Source organism: Propithecus coquereli, unplaced genomic scaffold (assembly GCF_000956105.1).
Source record: "Propithecus coquereli isolate 6110/MARCELLA unplaced genomic scaffold, Pcoq_1.0 Scaffold261, whole genome shotgun sequence".
NCBI classification, from domain to species: domain Eukaryota; kingdom Metazoa; phylum Chordata; class Mammalia; order Primates; family Indriidae; genus Propithecus; species Propithecus coquereli.
The window spans coordinates 2,995,482-3,011,648 of NW_012148186.1; the positions used below are offsets into that span (position 1 = coordinate 2,995,482).

A 16,167-nucleotide genomic window follows, 5' to 3' on the forward strand; every position below is an offset into this window, starting at 1 on the left:
TTCCGCGGCACAGCCGGCGCTCATCCTAACGGAAGTGGCAGAGCCGGAGCTCTGGGAAGTGAGTTAAATCACCATGGCTACCCGCGGGGCGCGCAGCAACGCCCTTTCCGCCGGAAGTGGGTGTCAGAACCTCCACGTGCTGTCCCTCCCCCTCCCGGCCCCGTAGCGGCGGCTCGGCAGCTGCCATGGAGCCCGCCGGCCTGGAGCAGCTCCTACGGGAGCTGCTGCTGCCGGACACCGAGCGCATCCGCCGGGTACGGGGCAGGTGGGACCCTGCCAAGGTGAGCGGGAGGTTGCGGGAAAGGGCCGACTCTGACCCCCAGCCTTCCCCCAGGCCACCGAGCGGCTCCAGATCGTTCTTCGGGACCCCGCTGCCTTGCCGGCTCTCTGCGACCTGCTGGCCTTGGGGACCGACCCTCAGGTGAGGCCCCTGCCCCTTCCCTCCGACCTTTTTATAGTACGCTACTAGTCAGGCCCCAGCATCCGCCCCCTGCGGCCAGCTCGGCACCTTCCTGCCCGGACCCCCACATCCCTATTTCCTTGTCCTAGATCCGCCAGTTCGCGGCTGTGCTGACCCGCAGACGACTGAACACCCGCTGGCGACGGTTGGCAGCGGAGCAACGAGAGAGGTGGGCTGGGCCTGGGGCGGGGTGGGGCCAGGCTGAGGCGGCTTTTGGGCAGGCCTGGTACCAAACACCTGCCACCTGTGTTCCAGCCTGAAGTCCCTGATCCTGACTGCCCTGCAGAGAGAGACAGAGTAAGTGCCTACCGCCTTTTCTCCAGATCGTAACTGACTCTATCTAGGCTGAAACCCTCTCTGGGTTTCTGCCTTCTCTTTCAGCTCCAGGCTGGGACTTGGGGGGCAGGGACTTCAGTCCGAGGGTAGAAGGAGGATTCTAAGGCTGTGTTGAAGACTAAAGTTCTTGAGAATGGGCTGTGATGATCTGCCAAACCCAAGTCAGAAGAATGAGACTGAAATTCAGGCTGAGACTGAAGTCACCAGATTACATACCCCCCAATGCTGCTGGGTTCCTTCCAGTTACTGTCTCATGTGTCCCAACTTGGCAAAGACTTGTGTTCATATTTCCTGAAGATTTCTCTCTTGGCCACCCCATGGAGGCTGGGCCACTGAGTGCAGGGGAGGGTATTGGAGGGTGCCTGGGGGACCTCTCCTCTGTTTGCAGGCACTATGTGAGCCTCAGCCTGGCCCAGCTGTCAGCCACCATTTTTCGAAAGGAAGGCCTGGAGGGCTGGCCTCAGCTCATGCAGCTTCTTCAGCACAGTACCCACAGCCCCCACATCCCTGAGAGAGAGGTCTGTACCATCACATGGTTGGCAGGAGGTAGGGAATGAGGGGCTGGATAGACCGTGTAAGCTTTTCCCTCCCATCCCTAACTCCTGAACAGATGGGGCTTTTGCTGCTGAGTGTGGTGGTGACTTCCCGGCCCCAGGCCTTCCAGTCCCACCACCGGGAGCTTCTCCGGCTTCTGAATGAGACTCTTGGCCAGGTGGGCTCTCCTTGGCTGCTCTTCTACTCCCTGCGCACTCTGACTGCGATGGCTCCCTACCTCAGCACTGACAACGTGGTGAGACGTGGGCCCTTACCTCCCTGGCTCCCCTTGCTCAGGCCTTTGTGTCCTCACCCTTAAAGGTTACAGAGCTGCTTCAGATTCTTTACCTGCCTTCCTAATGATTGAGAGGGAATACTGCAGGTTGCTGGGCCTGGCTGGTGTGCCTGGGCTCCTCCTCAGAGTTCAAGCTATGAGGAAGCTGCCAACTTCTGGGGCCTGAGATTAGGCTGCATCATGCTTTTTGTGACTCAGCTCATCCTGTGTCCCCCAGCCTATTGCTCGGATGTTGGTGCCCAAGCTCATCATGGCAGTGCAGACTCTGATCCCTGTGGATGAGGTGAGCACAGGTGGGCAGGAGCTCTGCTGGAAGGAGAATATGGGGGCATCTAGCCTCGTCCACTGAAGAGGAGCGTGGTAACCCTATGACTTGTTTGTCTGTCAGGTAAAAGCCTGCGAGGCCCTGGAGGCCCTGGATGAACTGTTGGAGTCGGAAGTACCCATCATCACCCCCCACCTCTCCGAGGTCCTTACATTCTGCCTGGAGGTGAGCATGGGGAGGGCACAGCCCCTGCTACACATTCTGCTGGGAGTTTCCTTGCCTGTCTCTGATTCTTGTTGGTCTCTGAGCAGGTTGCTAAAAACGTGGCCCTGGGCAATGCAATACGAGTGCGTATTCTCTGCTGCCTCAATTTCTTGGTCAAAATCAAGAGCAAGGTGAGTGCCCTCTGATGCACATCACCCCACCCCTATCTCCACCCTTAGTCTCAGTCCTGGGGCTTTTTGTCCATCTCAGGGTATCTAAAGTACCATGGAGGTTCAAGCCTTGGCCTGGCTTCACCCCAGCTCCTGCAAGGGAGATTGGGAATTTCCTGTTGGACCCCTTGTGGCCCGAAAGCCTGGAATTTTTAATGTGAGCCCATCTTGGAAGCAGATTCTCAGGGACACTGTTCTTCTCTGTCAGGCCTTACTGAAGAATCGTCTCCTGCCACCATTACTGCAAACCCTTTTCCCCATTATGTCTGCTGAGCCCCCACTGGGCCAGTTGGATCCTGAGGACCAGGATTCAGAAGAGGAAGAATTGGACATTGGGCTGATGGGGGAGACTCCCAAGCACTTTGCTGTACAGGTTTGATATGGGACAGGGGCGGGGGCAAGGTGTTGGGTGGCTATGGGAGGTTAGGGAGGCAGCGATGGGCTCAAGCAAAGTCTTCTCGTCCTATCTCAGGTTGTGGATATGCTGGCACTACACCTGCCCCCTGAGAAGCTCTGTCCCCAGCTGGTAAGTGCAGCTCTGTCCTTCTGGTGTCCTACCTCCAGGTCCCTGGGGCCAAGGATGTTTGGATCCTGGGAGGTGTAAAGGGCCTACTGCCATAGGAATGGGCAGGCTCTTGCAGGGGTTTCAGGAGAATGCCATGTACTCCCCTAGATGCCCATGGTGGAAGAGGCCTTGCAGAGCGAGAACCCCTACCAGCGCAAAGCTGGGCTCCTGGTGCTGGCTGTGCTGTCTGACGGAGCTGGTGACCACATCAGGCAGAGGTCTATTGCCCTGTCCTGGGGTGAGGGTGGGCCATGGGGTGGAGGATCATGGCAATCGTGCTTTATGCTTATTGTTCAAGCTTAATTATCAGTAGCATTCCCTCTCATTCTCAAAAGCGTCATGGTGTGGAAGATAAATTAAATGGCATCCCAGCTATAGGGATAGGGGATGGTGCCCATCATCTGGTGACAGAAAATCCTTGGTTTTTCCAGAGGAAATGAAGAGGAGAACAGGTTGGCCTAGGGCTCTTAGGTTCTGCCCCTCAGACTGTGTCCTCTTGTCCTGCCCCTATCCAGACTGCTGTCCCCACTGCTGCAGATCGTGTGCAAGGGCCTGGAGGACCCCTCGCAAGTTGTACGCAATGCTGCGCTGTTTGCCCTGGGCCAGTTCTCAGAGAACTTACAGGTCAGCAAGGCTGAATATGGGCATCTACCACTTGAAGGTCCCCTGCCTGTGCCAGGGACCAGCTTCCCCTCAGCTTTCATCTCATTAAGCACCCTTTCTGCCATTGGCACTTGTGTGCCCTGCAGGTGAACCTGACTTAGGCCTCAATTGCTCCTTCCCCCAGCCCCATATCAGCAGCTATTCAGGGGAGGTGATGCCACTGCTCATTGCCTACCTGAAGTCGGTGCCTCCTGGACACATACACCACCTAGCCAAGGCCTGCTATGCCATGGAGAATTTCGTGGAGAACCTAGGTAGTGATGGTAGGGGGGAGCAGTGGGGCCACAGCTTTGGCTAAGGGGCGCAGGACGTGCATATACCCGAACTGCTGCCACCTGTGGGAATAAGGGTGTGGCAGGGCCACAAGGAGGGTCAGCCAGAGGGAGGTGATCACACAGAAGGCAGCAGACCTAGTTTGCTTGGTAGAGGAATGTCCTTTCCCACAGGGCCCAAAGTGCAGCCTTATCTTCCGGAGCTTATGGAGTGTATGCTGCAGCCTCTGAGGAGCCCCAGCAGCCCTCGGGCCAAGGAGCTGGCTGTGAGCGCCCTTGGTGCCATTGGTGAGGAGAAAGTCAGGAGGTGTGGGCATGGGGTTCACCCAGTGAGCCTGTGGCAGGTGGTCCCTGCTCCCTTTCAGCTCTGCTTCTGTCCTCCGTCCTGCAGCCACAGCTGCCCAGGCATCCGTGCTGCCCTACTTCCCCACCATCATGGAATACCTGCAAGGATTCTTGTTGACACGTCATGAGGACCTTCAGCCTGTGCAGATCCAGAGCCTGGGTGAGTGAGGGGCTCCCAGTACCAGGGAGGGTGCAGTGCTCACCTGGTGTTCACAGAGACTGGCCCCAGGGCAGCATGGGTATCTTCCTTCTCGTCAGAGGAGGCATCTTCCATGCTGTACCTACAAGTAGGGTGGAATTTCTGAACTTCTCCCAGCTGCCACCCTTGGTCCCCTGGCCCACCTCCATATCCTGGTGCTAATGGGGCCCTTGGCCCCACAGAAACACTGGGGGTGCTGGCACGAGCAGTGGGGGAACCCATGAGGCCCCTGGCTGAGGAATGCTGCCGGCTGGGCCTGGGCCTCTGCGACCAGGTAGACGACCCTGACTTGCGGCGCTGCACGTGAGTTACCCTCACCTGCCCCTGCCCCCACCCCTCCTGGCCACCCGCTGGACCCACAGTCCCCACCCCAGACCCCAGTCCTCTGGTTTTGGACCATAGCCAGGTTTCCCTAGGCTCCCCCATCCTGTCTGGCTACAGCAGGCAGGACCACACAGCTTTTGTCTGCTTCATCCAGGTACAGCCTGTTCGCAGCCTTATCAGGGCTGATGGGTGAGGACCTGGCGCCCTACCTGCCACAAATCACCACGCTCATGCTGCTGTCATTGCGTTCCACCGAGGGCATTGTGGTGAGCAGAGGGTGGGTGCGCTGGGCCAGTTGGGCAAGGCCAACCCTACGATGGGATTTATCTCCTGGACCCAGCCGAGCCAAAGGCCCTGCTGTGTCTCTTCCATCCAGCCTCAGTATGATGGAAGCAGCTCCTTCCTTCTGTTTGACGATGAGAGTGATGGGGAGGAAGAGGAGGAGCTCATGGATGAGGAGGTGGAAGAGGAGGAAGACTCTGAGATCTCAGGGTGCGGAGGGATACTGTTCTGGGTCAGAGGAATCTAGACTTTGATTTTGGACAAGGGCCCAGTGCCGGCTCTGCTCCTCCTAGTGCCTGATCACTGCTGCCTCCTCACGTTACTCTAGGTACAGCGTGGAGAATGCCTTCTTCGATGAGAAGGAAGATGCCTGCTCTGCTCTTGGAGAGATCTCTGTGAACACATGGTGAGTGTCGGTCCTTTCCTGACACTGGGAACCTGTCTGGGAGCCCCTTCCCCACAGCCGTGTGTCTCTCCACAGTGTGGCCTTCCTTCCGTACATGGAAAATGTCTTTGAAGAAGTATTCAAACTGCTGGAGGTGAGTGGGCCAGTGGCACAGCGGGTGGGGTCCTCAGGCTGGGGGACCCATGTGCACCCTGCACATAGCAGGCACACCCCACCCTCCTTGTCCCACAGTGCCCTCACCCGAATGTGCGGAAGGCAGCCCATGAGGCTCTGGGTCAGTTCTGCTGTGCACTGTACAAGACTTGTCAAGGCTGTCCCTCCGAACTCAACAGTGCTGGTGAGAAGGGGAGGTGGGGCCAGGCTGGGGTCTCTAAGGGAGGGGCAGGGCCTGACTGGGGCTTCAGCCAAAAATGTCCCCAGCTCTGCAGGCTGCCCTGGCCCAGGTGGTGCCATCCTACATGCAGGCAGTGAATGGGGAACAGGAGCGCCAGGTGGTGATGGCCGTGCTGGAGGCCCTGACGGTGGTGCTGCGCACCTGTGGGACCCTAACACTGCAGCCCCCTGGGCGCCTTGCTGAGCTGTGCAGCATGCTGAAGGCTGTGCTACAGAGGAAGGTGAGCAGGGCAGGTGGGCTTCGGGAAGAGGCCCTAGGTGGGGGATAGTCAGAGGCTACAAATCTAGCTGTCCAGCTCCATCCCTGTCCCTGATGGAAAGGAGAAGGGGCAGGAGAGCCCAGGCTAAGCTGAGCTTTTTCTTCTTGCAGACAGCCTGTCAGGACACTGATGAGGAGGATGAGGATGATGATGACCAGGTAAGAGCTATGGATGAAAACTTAGGACCAGGCAGTCTGGATAGTCTCACAGGGGCAGGGGTAGAGTGTGCACTTGGGCTAGGCCTGGGGCAGCCAGGGCCACCAGAAGAGATTGTTGATGGCCATAATGGGGCAACCTTGATCCCACTAAGCCAGTGGGAGTTCAAGAAAGGAGAGCAGTATGGACTGGGGTGGGCTTGGAGTGATAGGTGGGAGCAGGGCCAGGCGAAGAAGCTGGGCTGTGAAAAAGCCCAGCCTGGGGCCGGGCGCAGTGGCTCACGCCTGTAATCCTAGCTCTCTGGAAGGCCGAGGTGGGCGGATTGTTTGAGCTCAGGAGTTTGAAACCAGCCTGAGCAAGAGCGCGACCCCGTCTCTACTAAAAATAGAAAGAAATTAATTGGACAACTAAAAATATATAGAAAAAAGTTAGCTGGGCATGGTGGCGCATGCCTGTAGTCCCAGCTACTCGGGAGGCTGAGGCAGGAGGATCGCTTGAGCCCAGGAGTTTGAGGTTGCTGTGAGCTAGGCTGATGCCACGGCACTCACTCTAGCCCGGGCAAAAGAGTGAGACTCTGTGTCAAAAAAAAAAAAAAGAAAGAAAGAAAAAAAGAAAAAGCCCAGCCTGGGACTGGCAGCCCCTGGGACCACCTGTAGCCAGTGGCGGAGCATGGTGGGGAGGTAGGCACACAGAGCTGGCCCTGGTGCTCCAGCCCCTGACCTGGCTCCACAGGCTGAATACGACGCCATGTTGCTAGAGCATGCTGGAGAGGCCATCCCTGCCCTGGCAGCTGCGGCGGGGGGAGACACCTTTGCCCCCTTCTTTGCCGGTTTTTTGCCATTACTACTATGCAAGACAGTGAGTGTCCATCCTCTGGCTTGGAACCCTAGTCCCCCTGTGTACCCAGTGCCCATCCTGGCCTTTATCCTGGTCCCAGGCTGATATGTACTCCTCCCCACCCTCCCCCATCAGAAGCAGGGCTGCACAGTGGCAGAGAAGTCCTTTGCGGTAGGGACCTTGGCGGAGTCTATTCAGGGGCTGGGTGCTGCCTCAGCCCAGTTTGTGTCTCGGCTGCTCCCTGTGCTGTTGAGCTCCTCCCGGGAAGCAAACCCTGAGGTGCGGAGCAATGCCATCTTTGGGCTGGGTGTGCTGGCAGAGCATGGGGGCCGCCCTGCCCAGGAGTATCCTTAACTTGCAGAAGGGGAGGGGAGTGGTTGGGAGAGTGTCCTTAGGATTTGGGGATGGGCAAGGTCTACGCGTGTGTTTGCCCATTCCTTGACTGTGGACCAGACACTTCCCCAAGCTGCTGGGGCTCCTTTTGCCCCTCCTGGCACGGGAGCGACATGATCGTGTCCGTGACAACATCTGTGGGGCACTCGCCCGCCTGCTGATGGCTAGTCCCACAAGGAAACCAGAGCCTCAGGTGAGGGAGTGGGGGGCCCACGCAGAGCCTGGAAGCCGAGGAGGGTGATGGAGAGGTCAGGGCCAGTTGGCCTGAGGCATCTGTATCTCCAGGTGCTGGCTGCCCTGCTGCATGCCCTGCCACTGAAGGAGGACTTGGAGGAATGGGTCACCATGGGCCACCTCTTCAGCTTCCTGTACCAGAGCAGCCCTGACCAGGTAACCTCCGTGCTGGCAGCCCTCAGAGGAGAGTGCAAAGCTCCAGTCTCAGGGAGAGGGAAAGGTGGTGGCAGTTGCAACTGTGCAGGGTGACAATTTCAGCTGTTGGGAGATACCCCCTAGTCATCCATTTTCTTATTTGTCTACAAGAATTGGCAGCCAGTCCTGAATGGGAGAGGAGGGGCTTCCTCTCTCCACTTAACGTTTTTCCTCAGGGAGCTTCATTTCTACCCTATGGTCTGAGCCAGAAGTTGCAGGTTTCCTAGGCTAATTTCCTAGACCCCAGCTCTTTCAGACTGTGCTGCATGGAGCATAGTAGGGTACCCCTTGGCCACCCTACTATACATTTCAGTCAGAGAAGCTGTGCTTTCCAAAGATGTTTTCCCTGTACCATGTGGCTGGGTTGGGACTCATGTCCCAATGTTTCTGTGTCACCTTTGTCTTACACCTGTAGAGACTATGGTGTTGGTGGAGCACCTCCTGTATGTCTTGGCTTCTTTTGGTCTTGAGGCTATGACTTTAATCATCTTGTCACATATCCCCCATCTTTTCTAAAAAAAAAAAAAAATTTTTTTTTTTTTTTTTTTTTTTTGACAGAGTCTTATACTCTGTTGCCCGGGCTAGAGTGCCGTGGCGTCAGCCTAGCTCACAGCAACCTCAAACTCCTGGGCTCAAGCGATCCAACTGCCTCAGCCTCCCAAGTAGCTGGGACTACAGGCATGCGCCACCATGCCTATTTTTTCTATATATATATTTTTAGTTAGCCAGCTAATTTCTTTCTATTTTTTTTTTTTAGTAGAGATAGGGTCTCGCTCTTGCTCAGGCTGGTCTCAAACTCCTCAGCTCAAACGATCCCCCTGCCTCGGCCTCCCAGAGTGCTAGGATTACAGGCGTGAGCCACCGCGCCTGGCCTAAAAAACTATTACCACCATGTTTCATTGGTCTTTCTCATGTTCACAGTTGTCTCACATGCCTGTGAATCAATATCAGGCTCAGACAGCCCTAAAAGGAGATTCTGCCTCTCCTGCCTGTCCTGACCACCCACCCAAGTCCTGGGGCCTAGGGCTGCTACTCCCCCTGAGTCAGCCATTCTTTGCCCACAGGTTGTAGATGTGGCTCCTGAGCTCTTGCGCATCTGCAGCTTCATTCTGGCTGACAACAAAATCCCACAAGGTGAGGGTGGCAGTTGTGGGTAGGAGCTGGGGGGAGGCAGGGAGCAGCAGGGCTCAGAGGGCTTGGGCAGCAAAGGTTGGGGGTCCCAGTCCTCCCCCAGGACCTCTCTCTCTCATTCTCCACCCAGACACCAAGGCCGCACTGCTGCTGCTCCTGACGTTACTAGCCAAACAGCACACCGACAGCTTCCATACGGCGCTGGGCTCGCTGCCTGTTGACAAGGCCCAGGAGCTCCAGACTGTACTGGGCCTCACCTAGACTGCAGGCTGCAGCTAGGGCAGAGAGAACAGAGCCTGCCCAGGCCCTGCCAGGCCCTAAGACCATCTCTCAGCCCAATTCCAGCTCACACCTTACCAAAGATTCTGGGCCTCAGACCCATTTTGAGTCAGCCCTGCTTGCTGCCTTCCAGGAGTAGCCATGGGGCTGGATCTGTTAAAATGGAGTCATGACATCATACTGTAATAAAGGCAGTTTGTTTTCTGCTTAAACAGTAGCTCTGAGAACAGGAAGGATGGAGATGCATGTTCAGAAACAAGGCAGGCAGGGCCCAGTGCCACAGAACATGATTTAATGTAACCAGTTTCCTAGTAGCTTTGTAAATGGGCTCTAATCTTGGTGGAATCTGGGCCCTGGCCGGATCAGGAGGCGCCCGTATGGTTTCTCTTGTTCCACTCGAAGGATCTTCTGCGCTGAGAGCACTGGTCAAGAGGGGAAGAGCGGGTGGGTCAGGTGGGAAGTCCCTATATCAGCCTCTGGTCTGTGTGTCCCCACCCTGCACACACACACTCACTCGCTCACCCAGGAGCAGGTAGAAGACCCGGGCAGCCATCCTGCGTGGGCTGAGAGGTGGCACTAGGCTGCTGAAGTCAGGCTCCCTGTTGGCCTGAAGCTCCAGGGCCACTGCCCTGTAGGGAACAAGGACTGTTAGCTGAAGAGCCAGCTCTGGTCCACCCCATTGAGGCACCCCCTCCCTGGTACCTGTGCACGGCCTCTGGTGAGAGCAGCTCAGGCTCTAGGGGTAGCTCCAAAGGCATCTCCATTGGCACCTCAGGGAGTTCAGGCACCACGGGCAATGCAAGGGGCTCTGGCTGCTCTGCCTCAGCCCAGGCCCTAAGAGAACATGGGAGTCATGCAGGAAAGGTGGCAGCCGTGACAGTGATGAGGGGCATACCCATCCTAGCAGCCATTTCCCCCACAGCTCCCACAAAGCCTGGCAGCTTACCACCGTTCTTCTGGTGGGATGAGACTGATACGGGACTTCTCCTCTTCAGCTGCTTCTAGGGAGATCTCTGTTGAGGGGAGGAAAGGTGCTGAGAGGGAGTCTACTAGGCTCTAAGCAGTCAGGACCTTGTGGCCACCTGGTCTGAGTAGATGCCAGAGCTGCAGTGACTTGTTAAAAGCACATAGGTGGGAGAAGTGAATAGAGTCGATTTATGCTTCCTTATGTTACACACCCTTACTCTGATAAAAACAGCTTCAGCAGTTGGGGTCCTAGTTTCCTGAGAACAGTGGTTAGGGCGGTGGTCCCCACTGTCCCCTCTTCTCCGGGTGCTTACCTGCAGACACCATGAGGGGACCACTGGGCTCCAGGGCCTCCCTCAGGACCTGGGGATGGGAGAAGGAGAACTAAGACCCCAAGCAGCACAAATGTCTGGGGCCTGGGCCTTAAGGTGCAAAGGCCAGTGAGCTTGTGTCCTGGGCCTTGTGGCAGAAGGCATCCTGCTGGGGCTCAGGCAAAGCAGAGCACTGGGCCTTCGCAGGAGGCACTGTGGCACTTACCTCGATCTCACTTGGAGTTTCAGCCTTTCTCCTTTCCTCCTCAGCAGCTGCCGCCCTCTCAGCCTCTTCAGCCTCCTGGAGCAGCCTTTGCCTGAGCATGCTTGGAGGTGGCAGGGCACCGTGCTTCCACAAAGCCAGTAGTTCTGGGGGTAGCCAGCCAGCTGGGGATAAGGGTTGGAGGCATGAGGAACACCAAGAGTGAGGAATCTGGGTTCCGGGGATCCTACATGCTCAATTCCCACCGTTCTTACTGTGAGTTGGGGTTTGGAATAACTCCGCAGGGCTCATGATTGTCCTCTCGGGAGGCTGCACCATTGGCTGCATGGTGAGGGAAGGCCAGAGGCCCCGTTATGAAGGAGCTAGTCCTCAGTGCCCCTTCAGCTTTCACAATGCATTAGGGCCTCTGCACTCCCCCCCCCTTTCAGGCTCATGACACTCCCTGCCTGGCTTATTGCTAAAGGAAGGACTTTTTAGCATAGTGCCCATGGATGCACTAAGGAAGGAGCGTGAAGAGTTGTGTGTGTGCAAACCCACTTCACATGTGCTTACTGAGGATTGGACGGGGGTTTTAACCAAATTCCCAAATGCCCCCCCAGGAGTTTAGAAGGCCCAGCCTGCACCTGCCCCAGGACATCCCTGCCTCCCTCCCTCCCCCAGCAGAGCCTGCTGGGCTGCACTCACACACTCCCGGCAGTGGGCTCTGGTTTGCAATTGTTCCTGGAATTTCTCTCGAGAGATCTGAGTTTCCTCATCCCAGAACAGTAATTGGCGGCGGCGACGAGCTGGTGGTCTTTCAGGAGGTGGGGGGACTAGGGGCCTCAGCTGAGTGGGGAGGGGAGGTGGGGGCAAAGCTACCCATTACTCCTTTTCCTGCGATCCTGGTGGACTGCTAACAGGGCCCCATACTCTCTGCCCCTAGAGGCACCTGGGGAAAGAGCTTGGACAAGGCCTCCACATGCTTGTGCAGCTCATACCTTGCGGATGCACGTTTGGGAGGTGCAGGCCAGATAATCGCGTGCAGAAAGGGGCATCTTTTACTGATCTGCGCAGAGGCCCTATGTAAGCTAGTGGTAGCCCTGGGCTTCGGGAAGCAGCTCTGGGAGGGGAGGGTAAAGAGAAGGAGGAGGCTTGGAAGGGATACTACTCACCTCTGGGCTGGGTGGGGCTGGCAGACGCAGCTCTGGCGGTGGAGTCACCTCTGCAACAACACCGGGGTCCTGGCTCTGTCTCACAAGCCCTTTCACCCTTAAAGCCACTGGGGCAAGAAGCTGCAGGGTCCTCCCTTCAGCAAGTTGGGATCCAGGGCCCTGGTCTGCAGCAGTGCAGAGGTTCTTCCAGGAAAGCCCCCCAGGCATGGTGGGCACTTACCAGCCAGTGGGACCCCGGGCTCCCAGCCTATTAGCTTCAGCTCCTCAGGACCTAGGACCTCTACTGGAAGTAGCTCTTCTATCCGTTCCACCCTGGGGGAAAGTGGGCAAGGGAAATTAGGACCCCCTTTCCAGCACTGACCCCCTCCCTGGTCTAGGAATTCCTGCCCTTACGGTACAGGAGCTGGAGGCGAGGGCGGGGGAACTGCAACGGCAACTTCTGGGGCCCGGGGCTCCTCCTTGAACTCTGCAGAGACAGGATCAGCACTCAGGGGGCAGAAGAGAAGAGATGGGCTGCGGAGCCCCAACAAGAGAGGACCCTGACCTTCTAGCTCTGGGCGGGCCCTACGAAGCCGGGGAGGCCTGCCTTCCTCTAACAAGATAGCTTCATCTTCCTCCGCAATCAGCAGGTCTAACTCTCGGCGGCTGATCTCTGGGAGCTCCCGTTCACCCTGTCAAGAAAGAGAGCAAGGGGAGGGGACTCAATTTCATTTCTGAAAAAGGCAAGTAGATCCAGGAGAGGATCTGGGAGGCACACCACAGGTCTAGGTCCAAGGAAGCCAAGCTGGCTGATCACGTGCCAGGGGCAGGGAGTGGGAAAATGGAGACAGAGAAGGCAGGACTGGGGGCAGAGAGAAATAGAGGCAAGAGGGCTGGGCCTCAGGCCCTGTGTGCAGGGGGACCACTCACCTCGATCTCCAGAATGCATATGGGCTCTGCCTCCCGGAGGGTGATGGCCTCAGGAGACACCACAGTGACCGGAATCCTCTCTGGAGGGGCAGGCAGGGAAGTCACACCAGCCCCTCTGTTTTCTTTCTAAATTCCCACACCCATGCAGTGAGGTAAAAGCATGGACTCTGGAGTCACGTCAACCTGGCTTCTAGTCAGACCCAAGCCAGTCACTGGCAACCTAACCCTGGGTACACTATTTAACCACTGTGAGCCTCACTATCCTCATCTGTAAAGTGGGGATAAGAAAATCTGACCGCATAGGACTCTTGTGAGACAGTGATGAGGTTACACACATAAAGTGCACTTCACAGGGCCTGGCTCTTAAGAGAAACTCAAAGATAGTCATTTCTTCAACTCTTGAGCCTTTCTGTGCCTCTCACCACAAAGAAGATTCTCTCTGCTGACCTGGCTCCCTGGGCTCTGTAGGAACTTCAGGAGGGATCTCTTCAAGAACTCTCTCTGGGATTGCAGCCTCTAAGAGGTGTCGAATCTTTGGGGAGGGATTGGGGGCAAAAGATAGGGTTCAGCTTCAGCCTTCTGCTTTCCCACTTTCACAACCTTATTTAGACAATGGGCGGTAATATTTTATGTCTCGTTCTTGTGGCATTGACATCAGCATACAATAAACCCACTTGTCATTTGGTTTCCCTTCCTCCTGTTCCTGCCCTTACCACCCACCCTCCCAATTATCTAGCCTTTTGTCAATTTGTCAAGAATGCAAGGAGCACTGCATCCTTATGTCAAGTGTTGTGGGGGACTGAGGTGAACAGAAAAGCTTCTTGATCTTAAGGGGCGTATGGTCTAGTGGGAGAGACAAGTTTGTATGTGATCCCAACAAGAGTCAAGGCAAAGGATAAACCAAGGCCCTGGTAAAGTGCTGAGTTCACGAACTGCATTTGGTTCTGGCTAGGAGTGGGATAAAGACTGCATGAGAAAAGGGTGGTATTTGAGCCAGGTCTGTAAGGATATGTAGGACTCACTAGAACAGAATGAGGGGTGACCATTATGGGCTACGGAAACAGCACAAGCAAAGACGTGAATGTGGCATCTTTGTGGCACAGGGGCCAGACTGGTGTTTGGGAGCCAAGGATGCTCAGGGGATTTGCTGAGAGAGAAGTCTAGGGATGGCTAGCTCTGAACCAAGGCATGGAGAGCCCCAAATGCTAGTATTTTGTTTGCAGCAGGAGCCACTGTTTGACTGAAGAACCAAGGAAGGGGGTGACAGTAAGCTGTGGGAGTGTTGGGAATGGATGGAGGACATGGGTAAGGAAGCTCAGTGCAGAGAGATGACAAGGGCCTGGATTATGGCCTCAGCAGCAAGAACAGTGTGGACATGAACAGGACATGGGGGACAAAAGCTGCCTCCAGTGGGGAGACCACCTATCAGGTTGGCCCCGAGTAGATAAGTATAGGGGGCTTTGCCTGGATGGGTCCACCATGACAGTCCCCTGCACATCTCCTGTAGGGGAGACCTGTGGCAGGCTCCCTTCCCCTGACCCCAGTGTCAGACTTGCACAGGGACAGTACTCCCCTCCTGCATTGTCAACTCATCAGTCAGGTGTTCTGGGGGAATGAGTCCTACCTGAGGGATATCAAAAGGACTGGGAAGTCTGGGTTCCACAGACATCATCCCAAAAAAGGGGTCTGGAGCATTTTCCAGGGTCTCCATCATGGCCAGGCGGTTAGGAAGCAGCAGGCCGGGTCTGGGAGAGAAGTGGGCTGTCAAGGACTGAGACTGAGATAGGCTGAGGCCAAGTGGGTAGGTGCTCCACCAAAGGTTGGGTGGTCCCAGTTCCCAGGGGGACACTCACAGCTCAGGCTCCACCATATCAATGCGGATCTGCAGCTGGGCCCGATGTAAGCGCTCCAGGATGTGCTGGATGTCCTCTGTGGGCATGGAGGGCAAGGTAGAGAGCCAGTCTAGTGGAGGGCCACTCAGCTCTGCCCCGCCTCTGAGTGTTCCCAGTCTTACCCACGAGGTACTGGCACTGTTGAGAGTAGACCCGGACCACGCCGATCTGGAGCTGGGCTGAGAGATAGAGGGAGAAGCGGGGCCGCGGCAGGCCGGGCAGCGGGGGTTGCACTCGAACCAGCACATAATTGATGATTTCCTCGCTGGGGGGATGACGGGTCCTGATGACCGCTGCAGCCAGGATCGGCTCTACAGCCCTGCCCACCCCATCCTCTAACCTGCTCCCCCTACTAGGCCCTCCCTGTGCCTTTTTCTGAGCCTTACCAGGTCTTCACCACGTTCACCTTCAAGTATTCGCGCTTCACCAACCGGCTGCCACGCGTCGCTGCCAGCCTGGAGGGGGAGCGGAGTGCGGGAGGGTGCGGATAGAGGGTCAGGCTGCGATCCCTGGGTGCCCCTCCCGGTGCGTCCACCGGCCCCGCCCTCACCAGATGGTGGCAAAGCAGCCAGTGTGGCGCTGAAGCACGTTGGGATAGTAGAACATCGTCCCTCCGGGCGTTCACCCTCGACTCCACCACTCCCTGGTTCGAATCTCAATCGGAATTCTTTAGGACACAGGATTCCCAACACGGTCGGAGAGAAGTAAGGATTTGGACAGGCGGTGCGGCGGGGGGAGGAGGGGGGGACGCAGAAAGCCAAATTAATGAAGCGAATCAACAATTGGCATATCAACGCTTAAGGGTATAACTAAACAAGGACGCAGGGATTGGGACGCCCATCTCCGTGGGCCCCGAATGAGTCCAGTCCGCACGCCACGTGGCTGCGTCAAACTTACTGGAGCCTACCGGGTTGGGTTCCAGGTTGGAGACACGGAGCTTCGAGGGGAGGCCCAGACTCCTCTGCAGGCCTTCGTCCTCAAGCCAAGGGAGCGTTGCCGGGCTCCTGGGCTTTGCACTAGCTTGGCCACCTGCAGTGCAGGGCGGGGTCGCCCTTCTGCAGGACTAGATCCAGCCACCGGGAGCACAGGCTCGGTGACTCTGCACCTCGCTCCTTATTAGATAGCGGCTTTTGCCAGGACAGCCAATGGGGAAGGGGGGTCGTGTTGGGAGCCAAGTAGCCTGGGCTCGGGGCAACAGGGTCTTCTGAGATAGCAGCGAACCAATCGGAAGGGCCCTGCGCGCTGCTGGGGGGCCATTGTGAGGTGTCGCGACCAATGGGCTCTCGTTGTCGCCTCTAGTAACAGGCGCTCCTCAGCTGGCCAATGAGCGGGGAGCAAACCCAGTCTCTTCCCACAGCGAGCCTGGTAACAAGGGCCCCTGGCTGGTACGGGAGGTCGGGTCATGTCGGGGGCAACTGCCCTGACCCTGCTCAGAGTGCCTGATGTCCTCCCCTCCC

General features: G+C 56.9%; 2 protein-coding genes across 2 annotated transcripts; one reads left to right on the plus strand and one right to left on the minus strand.

Moving 5' to 3' along the window:
* The first annotated feature begins 65 nt into the window (after window positions 1-65).
* Window positions 66-9,472, plus strand: IPO4 (importin 4). The gene is made up of 30 exons (XM_012647273.1): window positions 66-254; window positions 335-421; window positions 550-629; window positions 716-757; window positions 1,185-1,314; window positions 1,407-1,586; window positions 1,843-1,908; window positions 2,014-2,115; window positions 2,202-2,285; window positions 2,533-2,697; window positions 2,797-2,850; window positions 2,998-3,107; window positions 3,405-3,513; window positions 3,677-3,806; window positions 3,999-4,112; window positions 4,216-4,329; window positions 4,551-4,671; window positions 4,847-4,958; window positions 5,069-5,184; window positions 5,303-5,380; window positions 5,456-5,513; window positions 5,612-5,717; window positions 5,801-5,994; window positions 6,144-6,191; window positions 6,922-7,047; window positions 7,162-7,370; window positions 7,480-7,612; window positions 7,705-7,809; window positions 8,913-8,982; window positions 9,110-9,472. The coding sequence occupies exons 1-30, from the start codon at window positions 186-188 to the stop codon at window positions 9,238-9,240; spliced, it is 3,243 nt and encodes a 1,080-aa protein (XP_012502727.1). The 5' UTR covers window positions 66-185; the 3' UTR covers window positions 9,241-9,472.
* Window positions 9,473-9,588: 116 nt separating this feature from the next.
* Window positions 9,589-15,316, minus strand: REC8 (REC8 meiotic recombination protein). The gene is made up of 18 exons (XM_012647262.1): window positions 15,261-15,316; window positions 15,097-15,165; window positions 14,833-14,975; window positions 14,672-14,747; window positions 14,443-14,563; window positions 13,266-13,350; window positions 12,819-12,898; window positions 12,448-12,580; window positions 12,130-12,192; window positions 11,910-11,959; window positions 11,443-11,583; window positions 11,013-11,079; window positions 10,762-10,922; window positions 10,539-10,587; window positions 10,205-10,271; window positions 9,961-10,092; window positions 9,781-9,887; window positions 9,589-9,680 (listed from the first exon to the last, which is right to left on the minus strand). The coding sequence occupies exons 1-18, from the start codon at window positions 15,314-15,316 to the stop codon at window positions 9,589-9,591; spliced, it is 1,692 nt and encodes a 563-aa protein (XP_012502716.1).
* Between the last annotated feature and the right edge of the window lie 851 nt (window positions 15,317-16,167).

Coding starts and splice junctions, on each gene's coding strand:
- IPO4 (XM_012647273.1), top strand. CDS start 186: ATGGAGCCCGCCGGCCTGGAGCAGCTCCTACGGGAGCTGCTGCTGCCG. Junction 1,587..1,842: donor ACCTCAGCACTGACAACGTG/GTGAGACGTGGG, acceptor TGTGTCCCCCAG/CCTATTGCTCGGATGTTGGT. Junction 4,113..4,215: donor GAGCGCCCTTGGTGCCATTG/GTGAGGAGAAAG, acceptor TCCGTCCTGCAG/CCACAGCTGCCCAGGCATCC.
- REC8 (XM_012647262.1), bottom strand. CDS start 15,316: ATGTTCTACTATCCCAACGTGCTTCAGCGCCACACTGGCTGCTTTGCC. Junction 15,166..15,260: donor GGCTGCTTTGCCACCATCTG/GTGAGGGCGGGG, acceptor CTCCCCCTCCAG/GCTGGCAGCGACGCGTGGCA. Junction 9,681..9,780: donor GGTCTTCTACCTGCTCCTGG/GTGAGCGAGTGA, acceptor CCTCTTGACCAG/TGCTCTCAGCGCAGAAGATC.